This window comes from Coffea arabica, chromosome 2c (genome assembly GCF_036785885.1).
Source record: "Coffea arabica cultivar ET-39 chromosome 2c, Coffea Arabica ET-39 HiFi, whole genome shotgun sequence".
NCBI lineage: Eukaryota > Viridiplantae > Streptophyta > Magnoliopsida > Gentianales > Rubiaceae > Coffea > Coffea arabica.
In genome coordinates this window covers 32,624,698-32,646,086 of record NC_092312.1, presented here as the reverse complement: position 1 = coordinate 32,646,086, position 21,389 = coordinate 32,624,698, and the positions used below count along the sequence as shown (strand labels likewise).

The following is a 21,389-nucleotide window of genomic DNA, read 5'->3' as shown; positions in this document are numbered from 1 at the left end:
CGATATCTTGGAGAAGATGAAGCCATGCAAGTAATGGAAGAGGTTCACTCTGGGATATGTGGTGCTCATCAATCTGGTCCGAAGTTACACTTTCGCATAAAATAATGGGATACTGCTGGCCAACGATGGTGAAGAACTGCATCGACTTTGCTAGAAAATATCAAGTTTGTCAATTCCATGACAATTTCATTCATCAACCTCCTGAATCGTTGCACACAACTGTGGTTTCTTGGCCGTTCGATGCATGGGGTTTGGATATAGTTAGACCACTTCCAAAATCTTCTGGCGGGCACATTTTTATTTTGGCAGCAACAGATTACTTCTCAAAGTGGGTTGAAGCAGTTCTTCTAAGAGAGGTCAAAAAGGAGAATGTAATGGATTTCATTCGTTTGCACATTATTTATCGGTATAGAGTTCCATGCTATATTATCACTGATAATGGTAAGCCTTTTTGCAATGTAGTAATGAATAAATTTTGCGAAAAGTTTCATTTCAAACAATACAATTCTTCCATGTACTATGCTACTGCAAATGGACTCGCTGAAACATTCAACAAGACATTATGCAATCTGTTGAAGAAAATTATGGATAAATCGAACTACTTTTTGAACTCCCACGCAAGCAACCCCGTACGCGCTTGTTTACGATGTTGAAGTTGTTCTTCCACTGGAGTGTCAAATACCTTCACTAAGAATTGCGATCCAGGAAGAGCTCAGTAAAGAAGATAATGTTCGTCTTCGCCTCGAGGAGTTAGAAGCACTCGACGAAAAGAGATTAGAAACTTAACAACGGATTGAGTGCTATCAAACTTGCCTTTCAAAAGCATTCAATAAGAACATTCGACCTCGCTCTTTTCAAATTGGAGAGTTAGTACTCGCTGTTCGAAGACTGATCATTTTCACTCATGATAGACAAAGGAAGTTTACACCTAAGTGGGATGGTCCGTATGTTATTCGAGAGGTGTATACGAATGGTTCATATAAATTGGTTGTTGAGGATGGATTAAGGGTTGGTCCCATCAACGGCAAATACCTAAAAAGGTACTATGCGTAATCGAAACTGCATGGTGCTCCTGACTCGCATGAGCTAAAACTGTGGATGGCAACCACTAATAGTGTAGTATATGGTTAAACTGCTGAAACACTCCACCAAGTCTAGGGTGGTAAACAAATAGATACTCCTGACCCGCATAAGATTAAAATGTGAACGGCAGAAATTACGTGTGATTTGATTCCCTCTGGGGATACGTAGACAGGTTAGAGGGTAATTTCTAAATTCAGTTACATCTCCTAAACCAAACCCTCTTTCTTTGCAAAAAAAAAAAAAATCTTCTCTTTTTCTTTGAAATAAAATGCTGAATTTAAAAGTTCTCTTCTCTTAGAAAAAAAACAAGAGATAAGAAATGAAAAGCATTTTATTATTAAAAAAAACTCATTACATGAAAAAAATGATAAAAAAAATTTAGGAAAAAGAAGGATATGGTGGAAAGTCTAAATATCAAATTTGTATTTCACTACAGCTATTTTATATGATTCAAGTGCAGACTTCATGTCTTCGAGTTCCTTCACTGCGTCATCAGTCAAGATGTTGGTATTTTCAATAGAAGAGAGCTCATCATGTATTTGGGTTATTTCGGTCTGAATCTCTTTGAAAGTTTCATACTTTTGATCGATAGTTGAGCTGATTTCCAGGTCTTGTTTCTCCAAATTGATAAGTTCCTGTTGCAAAACCTTCTTCCTGTCTTCAATGGATTGCAACTTTTCTTCAAGACTTTGCCGATGACAAGTTAGTTCTTCTTCCTTTGCCTTAACTCTCCCGAGTTGGACGGTCGCTTTGGAAAGAATTTTTGCATGTGTTTCTTTGCTCATCCTTTCCCACGATGAAGATACCAAAACATCATATGCCTCCGCCTTGACAAACAATTCTATCAAGTGGTCTTTTAAAGGGAGATCATTGGTGGGATCCGTTCTTGTGATTTCCTCAATGATTTCTTCTGCACACTCTTTTAAAGAAGAGATCTGCTCAATTGGAGTGTCAAGAATCTGTCCACAAAAATCCATCCACAAACTCTGCAAGTACTTTCTTCGATGCACCTGGATCAATTTTTGACCATGAAATTCTGAAACCAATGCTACCTTAGGTCTTTTTCGGATTTCATACGAACTAATCAGCTCCTTCTTATGCATTGACGAGGTACCTCCACTGGGGGCAAGCTGTTTTGGAATGCTGATAACGACTTCGTCACTTTTCTTGTTTGAAATTGTAGTATCATTTTCAAGTTCAATTGGTGAATTGGTACCGACATTTTCTTGGTGAAATTCAAGAAATCGGGATTGAGGGAAAAAATGTTACGAGAGTTAAATAAAAGGAGGGGATGAAAAAAAAGAGAGGAAAAAAAGAGGTTACAAAAATAAATAAATAAAAATGGAGAGATGATTACCTTAAGTGGCGATACTCCAACCGACGGTGGTGAAAAGGAAATCTCTTCCAAATCAGAAGATGTCCTCTTCTTTGATCGGTTCCAATGACGGTCTTGACTGCTACTGCCGCTTGCCAATGAATGGGTTTCTCCTTGGGCAGAACTGGTGCCCTAGGCTTGAGCCCCTTCCTTTTCAATAGCCTTGATAGAGTCGTAATCATCCAACATTTCAATTTCGACGTCTTCTCTCATGGAAGTCATGGTTAAAGATTTTGGAATTGTGGATGGCGCTTTCTTTATTGGAGTTGCTAGATTCGTCTCTTTGAGGGCCAGTTGAGAATTCTTTGAAAGTTTATTTTTTGTGACAACACTTTCAGGTGAGTGCCCGTCATTTTGTTTTCCTGCAAGGTAGATGCAATAAGACCTGTTCCAGTCTCTGTAGCTCCATTGTGATGTATCGGTTCATTGATAAAAGTAACCTTGCCCTTCTTTGATGGCTGCTGGGAGATCTTAATCGTGAATTTAAAGGAAGTGGAAGAGACACTATTTGACCGAATTGACCACCTGGCATCATAGTCTTTTGTAATCAACAGATGTTTCCTATGCATAGGTATAGTCATGCGAGATCGCGTCTGCGTTCGAACTGAGGAATCCCATAGTTGAATAGTCTCACCCAAAGTATAAGTGTGAGTGATCTCTTTCAAATTGTTTGGGATGTCCTGACAGAAGCCAAATTGTCTACTAAACCTACAAGAATTATATTTTTCAATAATGAAAGTATTGTCCTCACGTAGAGTCAGGTGGCAAGAGCGTTGACTAATAAAGTAACTCCTGAATCTTGATGATAAGGATCCATCGTCGATCAACACCTTTTCTTCATTCTCAGTCCAGCACAGTTTGGGAAGCATTAAAGGATTCACTTCTTTGAGCATTTCTTCAGCTTCTGATTTACCGTAAAATATTGCCATCTTCTCACCGCTAAATCTCGTCATGTGCACATGGTGGCTACTCACTTGGTTATTCTCATAATATACGTCAAAATATTGGCCAATCCAAGCATAGACGTAATGGATTGGAAAAGTTATCTCGCATTCTCCAAGGTTAGGGGTGTGGACGATCTCTCTCAACCCATAATATATGCTCGCAAGAACTGGAATTGCAAGGTAAAATATTTTCCCTGTGACCATTAAGCATGCAACCTTGAAAACACTTGGGCGAATGCGATCGACCTTTTTACTTGGCAAAAGGAACTTGCAAATCCAACACGCTATGAGTGTCGCAATATAGGTTTTCTTTCTTAAATACTCTGGGATATCCAGTGTGTCAAAAGGGACGTTGAAATCCTTCGTATCAGCAAGATCGTGAGGCTCTACGTTTCCAGAAGGATTGTAAGTCATTTTCAGTTTAGATGTGGTCTTTCTTCTATTCGCCCTGTTCGGAGGGGCTCTATACCTAGCATCTCTTTTGAACTAGAAATGGATCCAGTCTTTCATCCACACTCCTTGGTTATTCGTCCAAAGGTGGTTGTAAGTCGAAAAGAGATGCCTGCAACTCTCAGGGAGAAGTGGCTTCCCTTTTTTGTCACCAGTGAGGAGCTCCTGCACCGAAGGAACAACTTCATCAAAGAACGAGCCATCGATTGAAAGGCCGCCAAGTCGATAAAGGTCCCAAAGTATGATGGACAATTCCCCAACGGGCGTGTGAAGTGTATTTGTCGAGGGACACCAATACTTGAAGAAAGCTCGCAATATATTTTCGCAACGGTCGTAGGAGAATCTCGACGCGTAGACGGCTTCAAATATGTCAGCACGTGTGAGTACTTCTTTATATCTTCCAAGAATGTCCTCGACCCACTCCCAATAATAAGAGGTGAAGCATGCCTCACCAAAGAAGGACGAAAGAATCTTCCATGTAGTTTTGTCAATATTAAATCATACGAACGGAAGCGTGAATTTGGCTATTTCTGGGTCTCCATTGTGAAGTGACGAGTTTAATACAATCACTTCTTCTTCCCTCGATGTAGTGAAGAAAGTCGAGGGTGCCACCACTTCCTTAGTCCACTTGCTAGTCCAATCTTCGATATGAAAGCATCCTTTAAGGGGTATGAAAGATTCAGCGAACGGGCCGATTGCTGGTTGATGAACATGTAGTGACAAGCTCTTTGATTGAGGTCCACCCCATTCGTCCGTCAATGAAATATGTGGCAATGGCGTGGCGTAGTCCTTAATTTGCATGTTTGCTGAAATTTTGTAAAAGAAAGTATTAGACGATGAAGGGAACTTCTTACAAAATTTTGGTAATTAAATTACCTAATTGATTGCTTTCTTCAAATCCCCAAAATTGTTTCAAGCTCTTTTTCAAGCACGAGGTGGGTTGTCTACAAGAGAGCAAGTTAGTAAAGTTGAGATATTGACATAGACTAGTGCAAAAAGAAAAAAAAAACAATTAAGGTCGGAATTCTAGCAAAAAGAAGGGAAAATATTTTTGCTCAAATATCATATTTGGTATTATCCTAATAGATGAGCAAAAAAAAAAGGGTCTTAAATATCATATTTGGTATTGTCCTAATAGATGAATCAAATGGCCAGGCTATCTTGTGATGCGAGTCGATGCAATTATACAAGTCTAAAATACGTGCCCAGTAGACATGCAAGTTTCGGACAATAATCATATTCATGGCACCCAAGGAACTACCTAGACCTAAGTCTCTTCTAACAATCAAATATTATTGTAAGTAAAAGGAAAGTCTTAAGTACCTGGTAGGCAAGACGGAGGAAAAGGGCGATGTTGTTGAGGAGCACTAGCAAGAGACACCAATTTAACAGCGGTACCGATGACCGAGACTAGCAGCAATGACAATACGGCTAGAGAAAAGAGAAATCAAATTTGTCCAAGGAACTGTGGCCTCGGCTTGGCCATATATATAGTGGAAGGGTTGCTCTCACTAAAAGTAAGTCATTTTCCATATGAGTTTGGAAGAAGGTTGACTTCTTTTTGGAACAACTTTACAGATCCGAAGCCGGCTTGTAAAAAAGGTCTCGTGGACTACGGTGGTAATAGCTGGCTAAGTTATTTGCTGGGCAAAGAATCCCAATTCAATTTGGAATTGAGCAATCATAGTCGATATAGGAAAAGACTTGTAATTAGTGGGCCATTAAAGAAACGTATTGGAAATTGAAATCGTTGGCTTTATCAACCTATTGCATGGAATATGGCTACGGGATAGTTATTTCATGGTACTTGTAGTATGGCCACGGTATAGATACTGCATGGAAAGGTTTTGGTCTTGGAAATTGAAACTGTTGGCCCCCACCAAGCCACGCATTCATTTAATGTTTAGCGGTGGTGAAAGTACTATGCATGGCCATCTTATATCCATTCAGAAGCTATGGACATTTGGTTTGCAAAACTTCAAGTTTTAGTCCGTTTTCTTTAGAACTCCAACGGCATACGAATCAAATTGAAGGAAAAATGTTGAAACTCGTTCACTCAAATCCCGCTTTAATTTTATTCACGAACAAGTTTCGATGGGGCATTTGTAGACAATGGAATTTTAATTAAATTCTAAAAATTACCATTGGCCTATAAATTATTTTATGGCTTATTTTATCCAATTGGATATTGCCATATGCCATGTACACCTGGAAAGATTGGTTATTAAATGGCCAATTATATTTCGCCACGTGTCAAGTTGAGGTGTTCCAAATCAATTCAAATTGTAGGGATATATCCACCAATCAAATCATATCATGTCACATGTCTATTGGATAAATATCTAAATATTTATTTCTTATTAAAGGGATAATATTTAGAGTTGTTTAATCCAAGTATATTTCTTATATACTGCAATAGTTTGTCCAGTCAAATGATGCCATGTCACGTGTCCCCATGAGTTTGGCCAATTGAGGAATTACTTATCTCTTTATTAATAAATATAAAATGAAGAGATAATATTTAACTAACACAGTTCTAATATGACTGCACGTCTTGCAAGACAAGTAGAGTGGTATATATGTTTTTAACCTCTACCTCTTACTACAGTTATAAATAGGGGTCTTTCTACCAAGTTAAGGACAGAGAGACATCCAGAGACATCTCATATGCTCAAGCATTGAAGCTCCAAGCTACGAAAGGTCCGGGTCTTCAAGCTCTTCAAGTCTCCCATATATCAAGAATTGAGTCTTCAAAATGTCTTTCAAGTTCTTCAAATCTTCCATCTCAAGATTTGAAGGAACCGGTGGTGGATCCAAGAACAAACTGCGCAGCCCTTGGATTGGCGTTCGAGGAGGAGAATCGAGAGAAACTCTCTACAAGTTCGAGAAAACCCTAGAGATTGTACTCACATATTTTTCAAAATTTATATATTACATATTTGTCATGTGTTTTTCTTGTTGTTTTGCAGTTTTGAAATTTTATCGCGTACAGGCCCAATCACTAATAGATCTGAGATCTCTTTCTCCACATTCTCTTCTTGATTGGTGTGGCCTAGGCATGTAGTATCTTGGTCCAGGCGAAGGATAAGTTCAGGTTTCAAAGGATAGCACATCAGTTGCCGATCTTGGGGGCATCTTCCTTTCGTTGCGGGTTCGATCATTGAATGCAGAGAGTTCCTTTACGACTATATGCATTGCCTTTTAAGGAAGAGGAATAGGCCTGCAGCTCCAAAGATGCTTCTACCGGGGTCGATAGTAGGTTAAGGGTTGACTCAGAAGCAGTCAGCCATATCGCAATTCCTAAAGCAGAAGGGAATTGGAAGGAAGGCAAGGAAGCTAGCTACCAGAGTAGCTAGAAGTAGAAGTTTTAGCCTCTGTCAGAGGAAAGATGGGGGACACTGGTAGCTAGCTTCCTTTATTTGACTGTACGATAATTGGTGCCGTAGAATCCTTTTTCTTATTAGAAGGAGCATCCCTTTACTTTTATCTACAACCGAGAAGTCATAGCGCTCTTTTATCACTGATTGCTTTGAGTTCTTGACTCAAGTCTCCAGACCAGACTCAAGTCTTCAGCCTCTGTCTAACAACTCACCAGACCAAACTTTACTTTTTCTTCTACCCTTTCTCCTACGAAGTTCGACGAAGCTGTGCCCAGATGGACGAAAAGGCTCTTTAAGGTGTGGAGGCAAGCGGCCCCCTTTCGATCATGGGTGCTTTCACTTGTGCTGCTTTCTCCATCTTTAAGCATAAGCCCAGAAGGTTTCATTGCTCTTTTTTTTTCTGCATTGCTTGAAGGAAGGGTTGCAATATCTTACTTTCTCAGGAACTTGCTTTCATTACATTAAAGCACTTGAAAGGCACATGGGGGCCTACCTTCGATAGACACAATACAATGTCTCACTTACCTGTCTTTGTAAAAGTCATCTAGACTCCTATCTCCTGACAAATATCCTAAGTGAGTCAAATTCTCCGGAAGATGTACTTGATCAATAGAATTAGATCTCACTCTCAGCGTTTGCCGTCACCGCATCATCACTCACCTCACGAGGCCGGGTGGAATCCCAGAAACTGGAACCGTTCTAAAGCTTTCTAGTGCATGGACAAGTAGAAGCAAAAGATTTTAGGGACAAGAAATGGAGTAATGACCTGCGACAACCGAAGATAGGTTGACCTCATCCTTATAGTCGTACTGCATCCTCATCCTCATAGTCGTACATCCTCATACTACTGCATCTTTAGCCTGACTTCATTTCCCAACACTGACATGATGTCACTAGGTCGCACGCCCTACAGGCCAATTTCCACTTTAGTTATGAAGTTTAGGATGTTCATGTAGAGGTTTCTAAACGATAGGGGGTAAAGTGTCTTTTCGTGAAACCACAAGAGAATTTCTTGTATTTTACCCTAAAAAATATTGATACTTATGCCAGAAAGGCATTTCAAAAAAGTTAGCTATTGGCCTTGGTGAATTATTGATGGGGATGCAGTTTGGTCTATTTGTTGGTATGCAATTAACTAATTATCTAACTGTTTGATATATGATGAAGCCATTGAAACGGTGGTAATTTATTGGTCGTGAATATTGATCGCAAGAAAATACATTTACTTATTGAGACACTATTTATGAACCATCCAATGGGTGCTTGCCTTCAATAAATTTTGGAAGGCTGCACTAGGTAAATGCTTTGAAAAAACAACACAATATGAAGAAAGTATTCATCAATAGTTCTCTAATGGAGCTTAATCAGGCTTGTTGGTTTGTTGTTTGAGGCTCCCACTTCGCATCTATAAATGAATGCAACAATTGGCAAGATGAAAATTATTCATTTGTAATGTATATGTTGGTTTTATTGAAATAAAAAGTGCATAAGGCAAGAAAAAAAAAAGGAAAATTAGAGTTATTTTTTGCATGAGGTTCATGTCGTTGCTACTTTGGACCGTTGGAATGGAATGACTTGTAAGATCGATATATGCTTATACGATGTTTTGACTTTTGTCGATCCCACGATAAATTGTTTTATATCGTACTAGTATTCCACATGAGTTTTAGGAATTTTGCTCGAAGTTTTTCTTCTCTAAGTAAGTCAACCAATCCACATAGACTCCTTACCTTTTGCTATTTTTATTTTTAAGGGAATATCATCACATCCCTCGAGCAAAACCACAATGATCGATGTGGGCTTTCAGACTCCTACCATAGTTAAGACTGGAGAAAATAAACTTACAGCAAAATGAAAGAAACCTAGGGTGATATCCAATTTATAATCCACAAAAGCGAAGGCAATATAACATATCTGAAGGGAAGAAAAGTTCGCCAAAAGAACAATGAATGCCAAATAGGGATGTCCAATTTCTTACCACCAACCTAAGAGACAAACAGCTCAGCGTCCAAAACTCTAACAAATTTACGAAGAGGAAATAATTGCAGTACACCAGTACTTGCCCCAAGGCATGATCCATTTAAAGAACGCATGTAGATTGACTATTCCATTTTCTTTCCCCCCAAAAATCCCACATAAAATAAAAATGAAATATAACACAAGGGGCCATAGAAATTGAAAACATCAGTACAGCTTTGGATTAATTCCACTTTGTCCCCCTAAACTTTGGACGATTACCCACTTCAGTCCCTAAACTTCAAAATGGAACACTTAAGTCCCTAAACTTATAAATACCTCCCACTTAAGGAAAATTATTAACAAATCCTAAATGCCATTGGTGGTCGAAGTGTCCCATTTTATAAGGGTTTAGGGATTTAAGTGTCCCATTTTATAAGTTTAGGGACTTAAGTGGAAGGTATTTATAAGTTTAGAGACTTAAGTGTCCCATTTTGAAGTTTAGGGACTGAAGTGGGTAATCGTCCAAAGTTTGGGAGGGACAAAGTGGAATTAACCTTAAAATTCAGAAATGTGTGTAACTACCAAAGCCAGGAAGAACATTCGTGTCTAACAAGACCCTTCTCAGATCACGCAATTGCTACCAACTTCAAATATTTTGCCACCTGAATCGATATCCAAATTTGCAACATCCACAGATATTGGCTTACCTTTTTATACTTAATCCAAATTTTACACTCGGACAGAAGGGCAGTAGATTAAGGTTCCCGAACATGCTTTACTCCATAGCACAAACCAAAGACAGAATGCCACTTTAACTTATCCAACACTGGAGCTTGCTTGGTATAGAGTCAGGGCTTTTACTGGTATTGCATTGCAAGGGGAAGTCATTGACCATTAAGCCAGCTCTAGACGAACTCCAAACTCACGCTAGACAATTATTTTCTTCAAAGGTGAAACACTGCAATTCATAGAACTCAGCCTCGGAACTACCTTAAAGACAACGAAGATGGTAAATGATCGATATCAGGTAATTACCTTGTTCGCTTAACCAACTTCACTCATAAGGACATGTTTCACATACTGCAGACCAGTCTCAATTGTTCAGAGAAATTTTAGGTCTCTTTCTACCACAGGATTCACAAGCCATATCAGACCTGAACCATCCCAACAGGACGGCATTTTAACTGCTAAACTTCACCAAATTTTCGCAGCTTGGTAACAAACTAAAGTAAGATGTTGAATTATCAACCTGTGAAGAAAAAGTGGTAGGCAAGTTTAATTTCAGCAACAAAACAGCAAGCTTCAGCCAGAACCAAGAGATAGGTTGTAACAACAATGAAGATGGTAAATGATCAATAGAAGGTAATTACCTTGTCCACTTGACCCAACTTCACTCACAAGGACATGTTTCACATACTGCAGACCAGTCTATTTAGGTCTCTTTCTACCACAGGATTCACAAGCCGTATCAGACCTGAACCATCCAAACAGGACAGCTTTTTAACTGCTTAACTTTACCAAATTTTAGCAGCTTGATAACAATCTAAAGTACTCTGAGCCACAAGTTAATGTCTATACTGTTTCTAGTAAGATGTTGAAGTATCAACCTGTAAAGAAAAAGTGGAAGGCAAGTTTAATTCCAGCAACAAAACAGTAACCTTCAGCAAGAACCAAGAGATAGGTTGCAACAACTAAGAGCAGCAAACAAGGCTACAAAACTTTGCCCCAAGAACCCCCAGTCCCAAAGAAACAAATAGCTGTACAACTTACATTTGCTTCCCCACTCTCTTTCTTAGATTAGTTCCAGTAGTAAATACAAATTGTTGAGAATTTTCTCAGTAAGGATGTACCAGGAATAGCATCAAACAAGTATGTCAGATGACTGGCGCAAGAAGCTATTGGGTGATCTAACTGCAATACTAACTAATATGGCACTGGAAATTTCAGAAAATCGTTACAGCATATTAAAACCAAAAAACAAAAGGAAAAGTTACAAAAAAAAAAGTAAAAACAGAAACACTACTACATTTTATTCCAATAGACAAAAGTTATAACAAGTGCCACTAATCACAGAAGTGGAAAGAAGCGAAATCAAGACAAAATTCAAATTTGAAATTACAATGAAACACCAAATGCACTCCCACATTCACTAATTTGGACAAATGTCAAGTTAAAATAGTGTCTAAATGCCCAGCGCAATAAGCTTGTTCGTAGCCCCTGAATCATACACAGGAGAGGATTTAGCCATTGCCCGCTCGTAACCTTAAAAACCAACGATCAAAATGAAATTAGCCAATACAAAAATGCCTCTAAGCCTTCCATGTTTTACAATCTGCCATTCCTGGGATGAGACATTTCAGAGCACAAGAAAACAAGATGGTCAAGATTTTTTCCGCAGGCAGAATCCTAAGTTGCGAATGTTTAGTAGCTGAAATTTTGAATAACCTTGGGAATCATGCAGGGATTGTAGTTGTTCCCTGAACATAAACAAACTTGTGTGTACTTATCACACCTTATGTTTTAGCATTCATCTTACCGTGACATCAAGGCTAATATGTTTAACTAAGAACAGAAATAAACTATCTAAACTGAGAATAGGCTATACAAACTAGCAAGTAAGTTGAAGCAGGTTCTAGTGTAAGTACCTGATTTAAAATTCTCAACATAGCCCCACGGTCAACTCTCTTGATTGTAGCTTTTCTCCACACAGAATGTGTCAAAATTTGCTGTATTCTTCCATAAAGCAAGTATCTAATAATGATCAAAAGTTCAGGAGATCAGGCACACATTAAGAATAGTCCACATAAATTATCAGGTAATAGCAAACTTACAACACACACATAGTAACGTGTATTAAAATGTCTAAAAGTAAAGATGTTGATGATCTAATACCTGAATTCACATTCTCAGCCAGGCAGAAGTGTTGAGCCTCTTGCTTTTAACTTCTTTTCCAGACCAAAAAACTTCAAGCCAGATAACACCAAGTCTGCTGTCTTCTTTTTCATGTGGTCAATAAGCAACTCATCATAAACAATCACATCAGCTTCACTTAGAAGTTGACGTTCTCTTAAACCAACAAAGACTTTCCTTGCCTCTTCAATTGTCCCATACTTGCACATGCCGCATATAACTGCAGAATATATGACATTATCCGGAAGACAACCCTGTTCCACCATTTCATCTATTACTCCAACTACCTTTTTGGCATCTTTTGACTTGCAAAGATGAATAATTGTTAATGTATACTTGAATTCCAAGGGTCCACTTGCAACACTGCCTAAGCAGTCACGAATTAGCATCATGGCTGCATCAATCTCCGCAGTTGCACAGAGCCCTTTTACAAGAGATCGATATGCAGCGAGAGAAGGCAACTTGGATATCTCTTTTATCTTGTTATAGCATGTACATGCTTCATGTACATCTCCAACTTCAGCAAAACATTGGATAGCAATGCTGTAAGTTACTGAATCAGGTTCAAAATTTGAGCATTTTAATTCATCCAAGACTACTAACGCCTTTCTTACCTCCCCAATCCTGTTCAAAGTCTCCATAACAATATTATATATTGAAACGCTGCAATAGTCCTTCATTTTCAAATATTCAAACAATTCTAAAGCCAGTTTTATTTTTTCATCCTTGACAACCATAAATTCAAACAGCTTTGATAAATCATCAATAACAGAAAAACCCAAATTCTTCATTTCCTCAAGCATTTTGCAAAAGTCATCCATTCTTTCCAGCTCCGCAAGAGATACCAATAGTGGTCTCACAGTGGAAAAGTCTGGCTGCACATCCTCTACAATCATAACTTGGAAAAGCTTATAAGCTCTATCAACCCGTTCTGCACCACACAATCCCTCAATAAGAGAGTTATATATTGCCAAATCAGCCCTATATCCGGATTCGACTAAATCCTTCAGCAAATCACAAGCTGAACCAACCTTACCCTTTGCCACATATGCTTCAATCAATGACCCATATATAGCTCTATCTATCAGATACCCCTTCTCTTTCATCTCCTTAAAGAACTTATAAGCTTTCTCAATCTGTCTTCTTTTGCACAATCCTGTCACTAAAGTTCCATATGCCATAACATCTGGCTCAACTTCATCCCTCCGCATTTCCTCCCAAATCCTCAAACATCCATCTAAATTTCCCTCTCCAATTAATACCTTCACCATTGCCGTGTATGCAAATACATCTGGTTTGCACAACTCTCTCATATGACCCAAATGCTCAAGCACTTCATGCATCCGACCAGACTTGCACAAGCCCTTGATCAAAATCATGAAAGTGATACTCTCCTCTGCTAATCCATCTTCTTTGAAATCTTTGTACACGGACATAGCCAAATCCAAATGATCAGTTTTAACAAGTGCATCCATTATTCTATTGTACAAAAAAACTCTTGGTTTAATGCCAAACTTTTTCATCTTCTCGTACACATAATATACCCTAAGTCCCCTACCTGCATCAGAATGCATTCTTATCAGGATTTCAAACTGTTTCTCACTAGGAAGCTTCCCTTGCATACACATTAATTCAGGCACCTGATCAGCACTTCGAAATTGGTTTGTCCTATTCAAGCTATAGGCAAACGCATTGTAACAAGAAAAATCATGCCTATAACCCTTTTGCTTACCTGTTCATTTCATCCGAACCATATAGCACATATTAGAAAAAATTCCATAACGTACTGCACTTATATTGAAAACATAAATACTCATCAATTGGTAGATGTTGCATGCAAATAAGTGCACATATGTTTTCCTCAATTTCCATATGAATCCAATCTCCGGGGACTCAAAAAGATGCGTGATCATGAGAGTTAAATTATTTAAGTAGAAAAAACACTCCATGCATAAGAAACATAACCAAACAGTAGAGTTTATCTAAAAAACCTACTTGTCTCACGTGATACTTCTTAAAAACATATTTACTGAAAAAGCCAAGAACAAAAGGCAAAAGAAAAAAACCCACGCACACACAGAGAGAATCAAACAATATCATTTTTTTTTCTAAACTAGCTAAGCTAGGATTATCAAATTTACGTCCCACGCAGGGGTAGAAACAAAGGAATAAATGTTTTTACTACCTCACTAACCGTTAATATGCAGACAGACAAAATTGAAGGGCCATACCATATTTTCTCAAAAGAGCAATTAAATGTACAAAAATTAACATCACGTGCTAGTAGAAAGACAATCTAAAATCGGCCCATATCTAAAAAAAAAAATAAATGAAAAGGTAAGAGATTATGATTTCACATTTCTCATGATTTTGCTGATAAAAGCATATGGAATTGTTAAGGATTTCCATACCCAACAAAACAAATAGAACTAAAAATATTAGTTGTGAAAGCGAGTGCCCAGAAAACCAAAAGTGATTGTAAGAAATGAACGGTTTACCAGCCCAGTGGAAGAACTTAGACGAGAGTCGGGAATCAATATCAGGGACTTTAAGAACCTCCGCCACCAGCTTCGGCGTTACACGGCGGAGCTTATTGAGGTCCGCCATGACAGGTGGACCCCAGTGGCGGTGTTTTCGAAAGGAGTCAACTATGTACCTAGCAATTGGGGACAGAGTCTTTGCCACGGAGAAGAATTTCTCAGATGGGTCCTTTTCTGGGTAATTGGGTCGGGTTGGAAGGCTGTCCGGGTCCCATTTTGAGAGGTCAAATGCGGGTTGGGAAGAAGGTCGGGGATGGTTTTTGCGATTGGGGCTGATAATTTGGCGGTTGGAGAAAAGGCCGCCGCGGACGGTGGGGCGGTTTTGGGTGGGTTTCCGGTGGCCGTAGAAGAAGTAGGGTTTATGGGGTTTGGCTATGGCAGTCGAAGGTGGAGCATTGGGTGGCATTTCGAGGTTTCCGCTTTCTCTTTTTTCAGTTCAATCTTTTTTTATTGAGAATTTCGCAACTTTGAACTTTTTCTCATCCTCCTTAGCCTGCTCAGACTCTTATTTTCCCCCCTTGTTTCCCAGAAATACTTTGGCAGCAGAGAAAACCAATGCTTTAAAACTTGTGCCTTATAAATCAACCGATGAAATGTTCAGGTCAAGATTTAATCGGTCAGAGTCACCAGTTGAACCCTAGTTCAATGAATTTTTTAAAAAATAATATATATAAATATATATATGCACAAAATAAGATATGCAGTGAACTAATTTAAAACTTTACATGATGAAAAGTTTAATATTTTTGAAGAACTTGAAATTTCAAAAATAAATTTTTTAAATTATAAATTAAAATAAATAAATTTTATCTCAATCTCAATTATATCTATAAAAAAAATCTTAAATCCAGCCTAAAAATACCATAATATTTTGAAATTATACAAAAAATTCATGTCTATGGGAATTAGACATTGTGCGTTTAAATTTTAATTCACGTTTCTGGATTTAGAGATTGCAACTTTAAAAAAACAAAGTTTGGAGTTTGGAGAAAGTCAGGAGAATTAAAAATAGAGATATAAACTTGATAAGAAACAAAAAATGAGATGAAAGTGAGTGGTTGTGGCATTTAATAATTAGTCTTTAGGGTTAAAAACATAATTTTTTTTAATTTTTTCAATTAATAGACAAAAACAAAATTAAAAGATGGAAGAAAATTGATGTGGATACGGGTGTGCAACACCTTCAACCTTGGGTTAAGGACCCTTTGATCAACATTGGTGGTTCGATGACAAAATCAAGAACCAAGAAGGTGAGGGAAGTTTTACGAGCCTTGATCATTCACCATACAAGCAAGGAGCAAGCTAAATTTGAAGATTTGATGGACCATGAAATTACCTTGTTCACTTGTACGTTTGAAATGAAAGAATGATCTCATACTTGTTAGCTTAGTTGGTAGTTGTTTTAAGACTGTCTAGTTTAGTAGTTGTTAGTCGTTGAGTGTTTTTATTACTTATTGGACCTTATCGGGAAGCCTTAAAGAGCTGGCTCTTTATGCGGATCGAATTCCTATTTCAGGTTTATGTGGGTCGGATTTGCCCTAGTTTTAGCCTATAAAAGGCACCTATTGTATGAGTGAAAGGACAGATTGTTACAACCAAAAATCGTGAGGAATTTTCCTTCAAGTTCTTAATCGAACTTACTCTTGAATTCTTGAGTTCATAACTTAGGATTCAAATCAGACTTTATCGATTAGTTTGTTCCCTAATCGTAGTGTCTCTTCATCCATCTTTATTTGCTTAAGGTTACTGATTACCTTTGTGTGTCAGGGGTTTTAAATTCATGAGAACAATCGAATTCAATTTTCATTGGGAGAAAAGATCCAACTCTGATAATTACAAGGTTGGGAGGGTCTAGGAGGGTCTTCCCCTAGGGTTGCTCATCAGTTGGTAATCAGAGCATCAGGTTAATTCTCTTTTAATTGAAGTTGTTCATATCTTGTTAGTTTGTGTCTTTTGTCAAAAGAAAAAAAAATACTGTAGCGATTACTGTTCATTGTTACTGTATCGAATACTGTTCATCGTACTGTAGCGAACGGTTCACGTTACTGTTCATCCGAGTAAAAAAAAATCTGTTTGGGTGTTGTCTTTTTGTGTTTTCTGTCCAAGTTCTTGAGTCTGTTATACTTGTGTTTGGGTTGTTAGGGTTTAACGACAAAAAAAAAAAAGTCACGTACCTTATATTATTTTAGTATCCAAGTTACTAGAGTATTGCTGGAATTTTCTTTTGAGTATTGCTGAAATTCTGTTTTGCCTATTTCTTGAGTATTGATTGTTGTTCTTGCAAATCCTAGACACCACAACGCAATTTGGGGAAGTTTTTGAGCTTCTTGAACAAATTCTTGAAGTTCTTGGACCACCAAGTCTTGTTTTGAAAGTTCATGAACAATAAATCAAGAATTAGAGTCTTCTTGGAATTTGCATAACCTTTCATCCATTTTTCTTGAATTTGTTGGTGTGACCTGAATTTGTGTTCCTTGAAGAGCCAAAGCACAAAAAAAAAAGGAAAACAAAAAAAAAAGGAAGAAGAGAAGGAATCGGCTCTCACACAAAGAAAATCAAGTTTTCCAAATCTTGAGTTTCCAATTCTTGATTGGTTTCCAAATCTTGATTGTTTTCCAAAACTTGAGTCTCTAAATCTTGATTAGTTTCCAATTCTTGAGTCTCCAATCTTAATTGAATTCCAACGACCCCAAACGACCTAACCAGCCCCAAACACCCCCAAATCAGTTTCTAAAACCAAACCTAAACCACCACAAACACCTTAGCCAAACCGCCTTTAAATTCTTGGATCGGTTGAGCGAGTCTTTGCGAGCCGATTTTCCTGAAATTTGAGGATTGGCTCGTACATTATTTGAACACCCTAGAAGCACCATTTACCCTCCAAAATACTGACCAGCAACTCAACAAAACAATAGCTCAAAAAAAAAATTTCCAACTTCGGATAGAGTTTTTTTCTAAGATTTGCAAAATTCTGCTTTGTGTCTTGTACCTTGCTTATATGGTAATTAATTCTGAAATTTTTGAGAGTTTGAGTTGCTTTAAGAACTTCGAGAAGAAAAATTGAGAGTGAGTGTGTTTCCTTGAGTGATACACGAGTGCTTGCAAGGTAGACTAGGATACACTTGTTTTGCAGGTTGGACAATATGTCTCAAGAGGGGAACATGCCTGAACCGTCTGAGACCGACATGTCATTCAAACTGGTGCTCCAATCTCTTCAAAAACAAGCGGAGAGACATGAAGTTATGATGATACAAATATCCAACAGGTTGGCTGCCATTGAGATGCGAGGTACCGGAGATACATACAATAGGGTTTCGAGTGTTCAGAGTGCTGATCATGATGCGGATGATGAGGGATATCATTCTAACACCTCCTTTCATCAAGAAAAAGCCAAAGGGGAGCGAGGGAAGGTCGAGACCGACCTCGGAGAACCGATGACAATCTTGGTTCCATCAAGACCAAGATGCCTACCTTTCATGGGAAAAATGATCCTGAAACTTACTTGGATTGGGTTAGGCGAGTTGAGCAAGTGTTTGAAGTCCACAATTACTCTGAAGAGAAAAAGGTGAAACTTGCAGCTATTGAATTTTAAGATTATGCATCTATTTGGTGGGAGCAAGTATGTGCCACAAGGAGGAGAAATAGGGAACAACCGATTGACACTTGGACTGAAATGAAGCAAGTGATAAGGAAACGATTTGTACCCTTCCATTATACCACGGATTTGTACAATCGGCTCCAATGACTCACTCAAGATTCTCATTCGGTTGATGAGTACCACAAACAAATGGAAGTAGCGATGATAAGGGCCAATGTACAAGAGGATCCGGAAGCAACCATGGCGAGATTCCTTAATGGATTAAATCCTGAAATTAGGAAGAAGGTTGAACTTCAAGACCAGTTTGAGCTTTAACAAATGGTGTCTTATGCAGAGAAGGTGGAAAAGCAAGACTTACCTCTAAAGACACCTAGTGGTCGAACCACTACATCCTCTTTCACTCCTTGGAGGAGGAATCAATTGCCAACATCCAATGTTTGGCCAAAGCAAGATAATCGAGAGAGGGAAAACAAGCGGATAGAACAACTGTCCCCTCCGAGTGCAACTTCTTCTAAACCAACCCCGCGGCCGACTCTTCCAGGGGCAAATACATCACCAACCAGGCAAAGGCATGCTTCAAATGCCAGAAAATTGGCCACCTCATGGTTCAATGTCCTAATCGAAACATCATGTACATGAATGAAGAGGGAGTGTGGCAAAACGAAGGAGAAGAGGAATATGCGGACATGCAACCGCTTGAAGAAGAAGGGAATGATGATGACATGGTTGAGATAGAGGAGAACACTGTAACTCGAACTATGGTGACCATGCGAGTGCTCAATGCACAAACTCAAGAAGATGATCTCCAACGAACCAACATCTTTCATACTAGATGTAAAATTGGGGATGAGGTATGTGTTATGATCATTGATAGTGGCTCTTGTACTAATTGTGTAGCCGCTGATTTTGTTGAGCAAAAACACATTCCCTGAACTTACCACCCTAAACCATATAGATTGTCTTGATTAAATGATGGGGGAGAAGTCAAGGTGATCAAACAGGCTTTAATTGCTTTTTCTATTGGTCGATACAAGGACCAAATTTTATGTGATGTAATTCCTATGCATGCTAGTCATATCTTGTTAGGCCGTCCTTAGGAGTATGATAGATAAGCTGATCATATTGGACTCACCAATAAGTATAAGTTCATTATGGACAACCTCAAAATCACTCTTTCACCCTTGACATTTACACAAGTGTATGAAAAATAATTGCATTTAAGAAAAGAGAGAGAGAGAGAGAAAAGGCAACCGAGAGAAGCAAAGGAAAAGCCGAATGTGAGAGAGAATGAGGGGAAAAAGAAAGTAGAGGTCGAGTTGAGTGAAAAAGAAAATTCGAGTGGAAAAAAACTCAGTGAGGCCGAGAGCTTGAAAGTGAAAAAAAAGAGCTTCTATGCAAGTGTGTGTGAGGTAGATAGGGTTTTGAATGCACAAAATCTTCTCATAGTACTTCTGTACAGGAAAGCTGATTATTCTTCTTTTTACACACTAGGCCTAACTGATTCTCTTCCTAGTGCAATCTACTCTCTTTTGCAGGAATTCAAGGATGTGTTTCTAGAGGAACTACCGAAAGGATTACCTCCAATTCGAGGCATTGAACATCAAATCGACTTTATTCCTGGAGCAATTCTACCAAATCGACCAGCCTATAGAGCAAATCCGGAGGAAACAAAGGAAATTCAAAGGCAAGTCGATTCCCTCCTTGAAAAAGAACAAGTTCGTGAATCTCTTAGTTCTTGTGCAGTTCCAGTTATTCTAGTACCTAAGAAAGAAGGGACTTGGAGAATGTGTACAGATTGTCGTGCAATTAATAAAATTACTGTTAAGTATCGTCATCCTATTTCTAGGTTAGATGATATGTTAGAAGAATTGCATGGAGCAATTATTTTCACTAAAATTGATTTAAAATCTGGTTATCATCAAATAAGGATAAAGGAAGGAGACGAATGGAAAATTGCTTTTAAAACAAAGTATGGTCTTTATGAGTGGCTTGTAATGCGTTTTGGCTTAACAAACGCTCCAAGTACTTTCATGAGATTAATGAACCATGTTTTAAGGCATTTTCTTGGGAAGTTTGTTGTCATTTATTTTGATGATAAATTGATCTTTAGCAAGTCATTAGATGAGCATGTTGAGCATTTGCGACTTGTTTTAAGTGCCTTGTGTGAAAATAGGCTATTTGCTAACATGAAAAAATGTGTCTTTTGTATTCCTGAAGTTAACTTTCTTGGATATATTGTTGGTGCAAATGGCATAAGTGTTGATCCCACCAAAGTAAAGGCCATCTTGGAGTGGCTGACTCCAACCAATATGTCTCAGGTAAGGTCTTTTTATGGTCTTGCAAGTTTCTATAGGAGATTTGTTAAAGACTTTAGTACTATTGCAGCACCTTTGAATGAAATAATTAAAAAGAATGTGGGATTTCAATGGGAAAAAGAGCAAGAAAAGTCATTTCATAAGCTTAAGCGTATGTTAACTTCAGCACCTATTCTTGCTTTGCCTAATTTTGATTTGATGTTTGAAATTGAATGTGATGCTAGTGGAATCGGCATAGGGGCTGTCTTACATCAGAATAATAGACCCTTGGCATATTTCAGTGAGAAGTTGAGTGGGGGAACTCTTAATTACCCTGCTTATGATAAAGAATTGCACGCTGTTGTGCGTGCTCTTGAAGTGTGGCAGCATTACCTTATGCCTAAGGAATTTGTGATACATATTGATCATGAATCAATTAAATTCCTTAAGGGTCAGGGTAAGTTGCATAAAAGACATGCGAAATGGATTGCATTTATTGATTCCTTTTCATATATCATTAAGTATAAGAAGGGGAAAGATAATGTCGTTGCGGATGTATTGTCTAGGAGATATATTTTGATTACTAACATGAGCACTAAGTTATTTGGTTTTGAGCACATTAAAGACTTGTATGCACATGATGCTGATTTTTCTAACGTGTTTTAAACTTGTGAACATGCTGCATTTCAAAAGTTCTATAGGCATGAAGACTTCTTGTTCAAAGAAAATCGCCTATGTATTCCCAACTGTTCACTTAGGGAATTACTTGTTAGAGAAACCCATGACCGAGAGTTGATGGGACATTTCGGCATTGATAAAACTCTTGATATTTTGCATGAACACTTCTATTGGCCTA

At 38.2% G+C, this 21,389-nt stretch overlaps 1 protein-coding gene across 8 annotated transcripts; it reads right to left on the bottom strand.

Moving 5' to 3' along the window:
• Positions 1-9,178: 9,178 nt before the first annotated feature.
• LOC113727218 (pentatricopeptide repeat-containing protein At4g20740) lies at positions 9,179-15,232 on the bottom strand. 8 transcript variants are annotated; one of them, XM_027251247.2, is made up of 6 exons: positions 14,600-15,232; positions 12,084-13,833; positions 11,837-11,942; positions 10,562-10,798; positions 10,227-10,440; positions 9,179-10,149 (listed from the first exon to the last, which is right to left on the bottom strand). In XM_027251247.2, the coding sequence occupies exons 1-2, from the start codon at positions 15,045-15,047 to the stop codon at positions 12,098-12,100; spliced, it is 2,184 nt and encodes a 727-aa protein (XP_027107048.1). In that variant the 5' UTR covers positions 15,048-15,232; the 3' UTR covers positions 9,179-10,149; positions 10,227-10,440; positions 10,562-10,798; positions 11,837-11,942; positions 12,084-12,097. The 8 variants fall into 8 exon arrangements, with proteins under 8 accessions (XP_027107048.1, XP_071931873.1, XP_027107047.1 ...); XM_072075772.1 differs by having other exon boundaries at positions 10,227-10,345; XM_027251246.2 differs by having other exon boundaries at positions 9,179-10,440.
• Positions 15,233-21,389: the final 6,157 nt, after the last annotated feature.

Excerpts from the sequence above, each read along its gene's own strand:
- LOC113727218 (XM_027251246.2), bottom strand. The coding sequence starts at position 15,047 with ATGCCACCCAATGCTCCACCTTCGACTGCCATAGCCAAACCCCATAAA. Across the intron at positions 13,834-14,599 it reads TAAGTTCTTCCACTGGGCTG|GTAAGCAAAAGGGTTATAGG; the intron begins GTAAACCGTTCA and ends TGAAATGAACAG.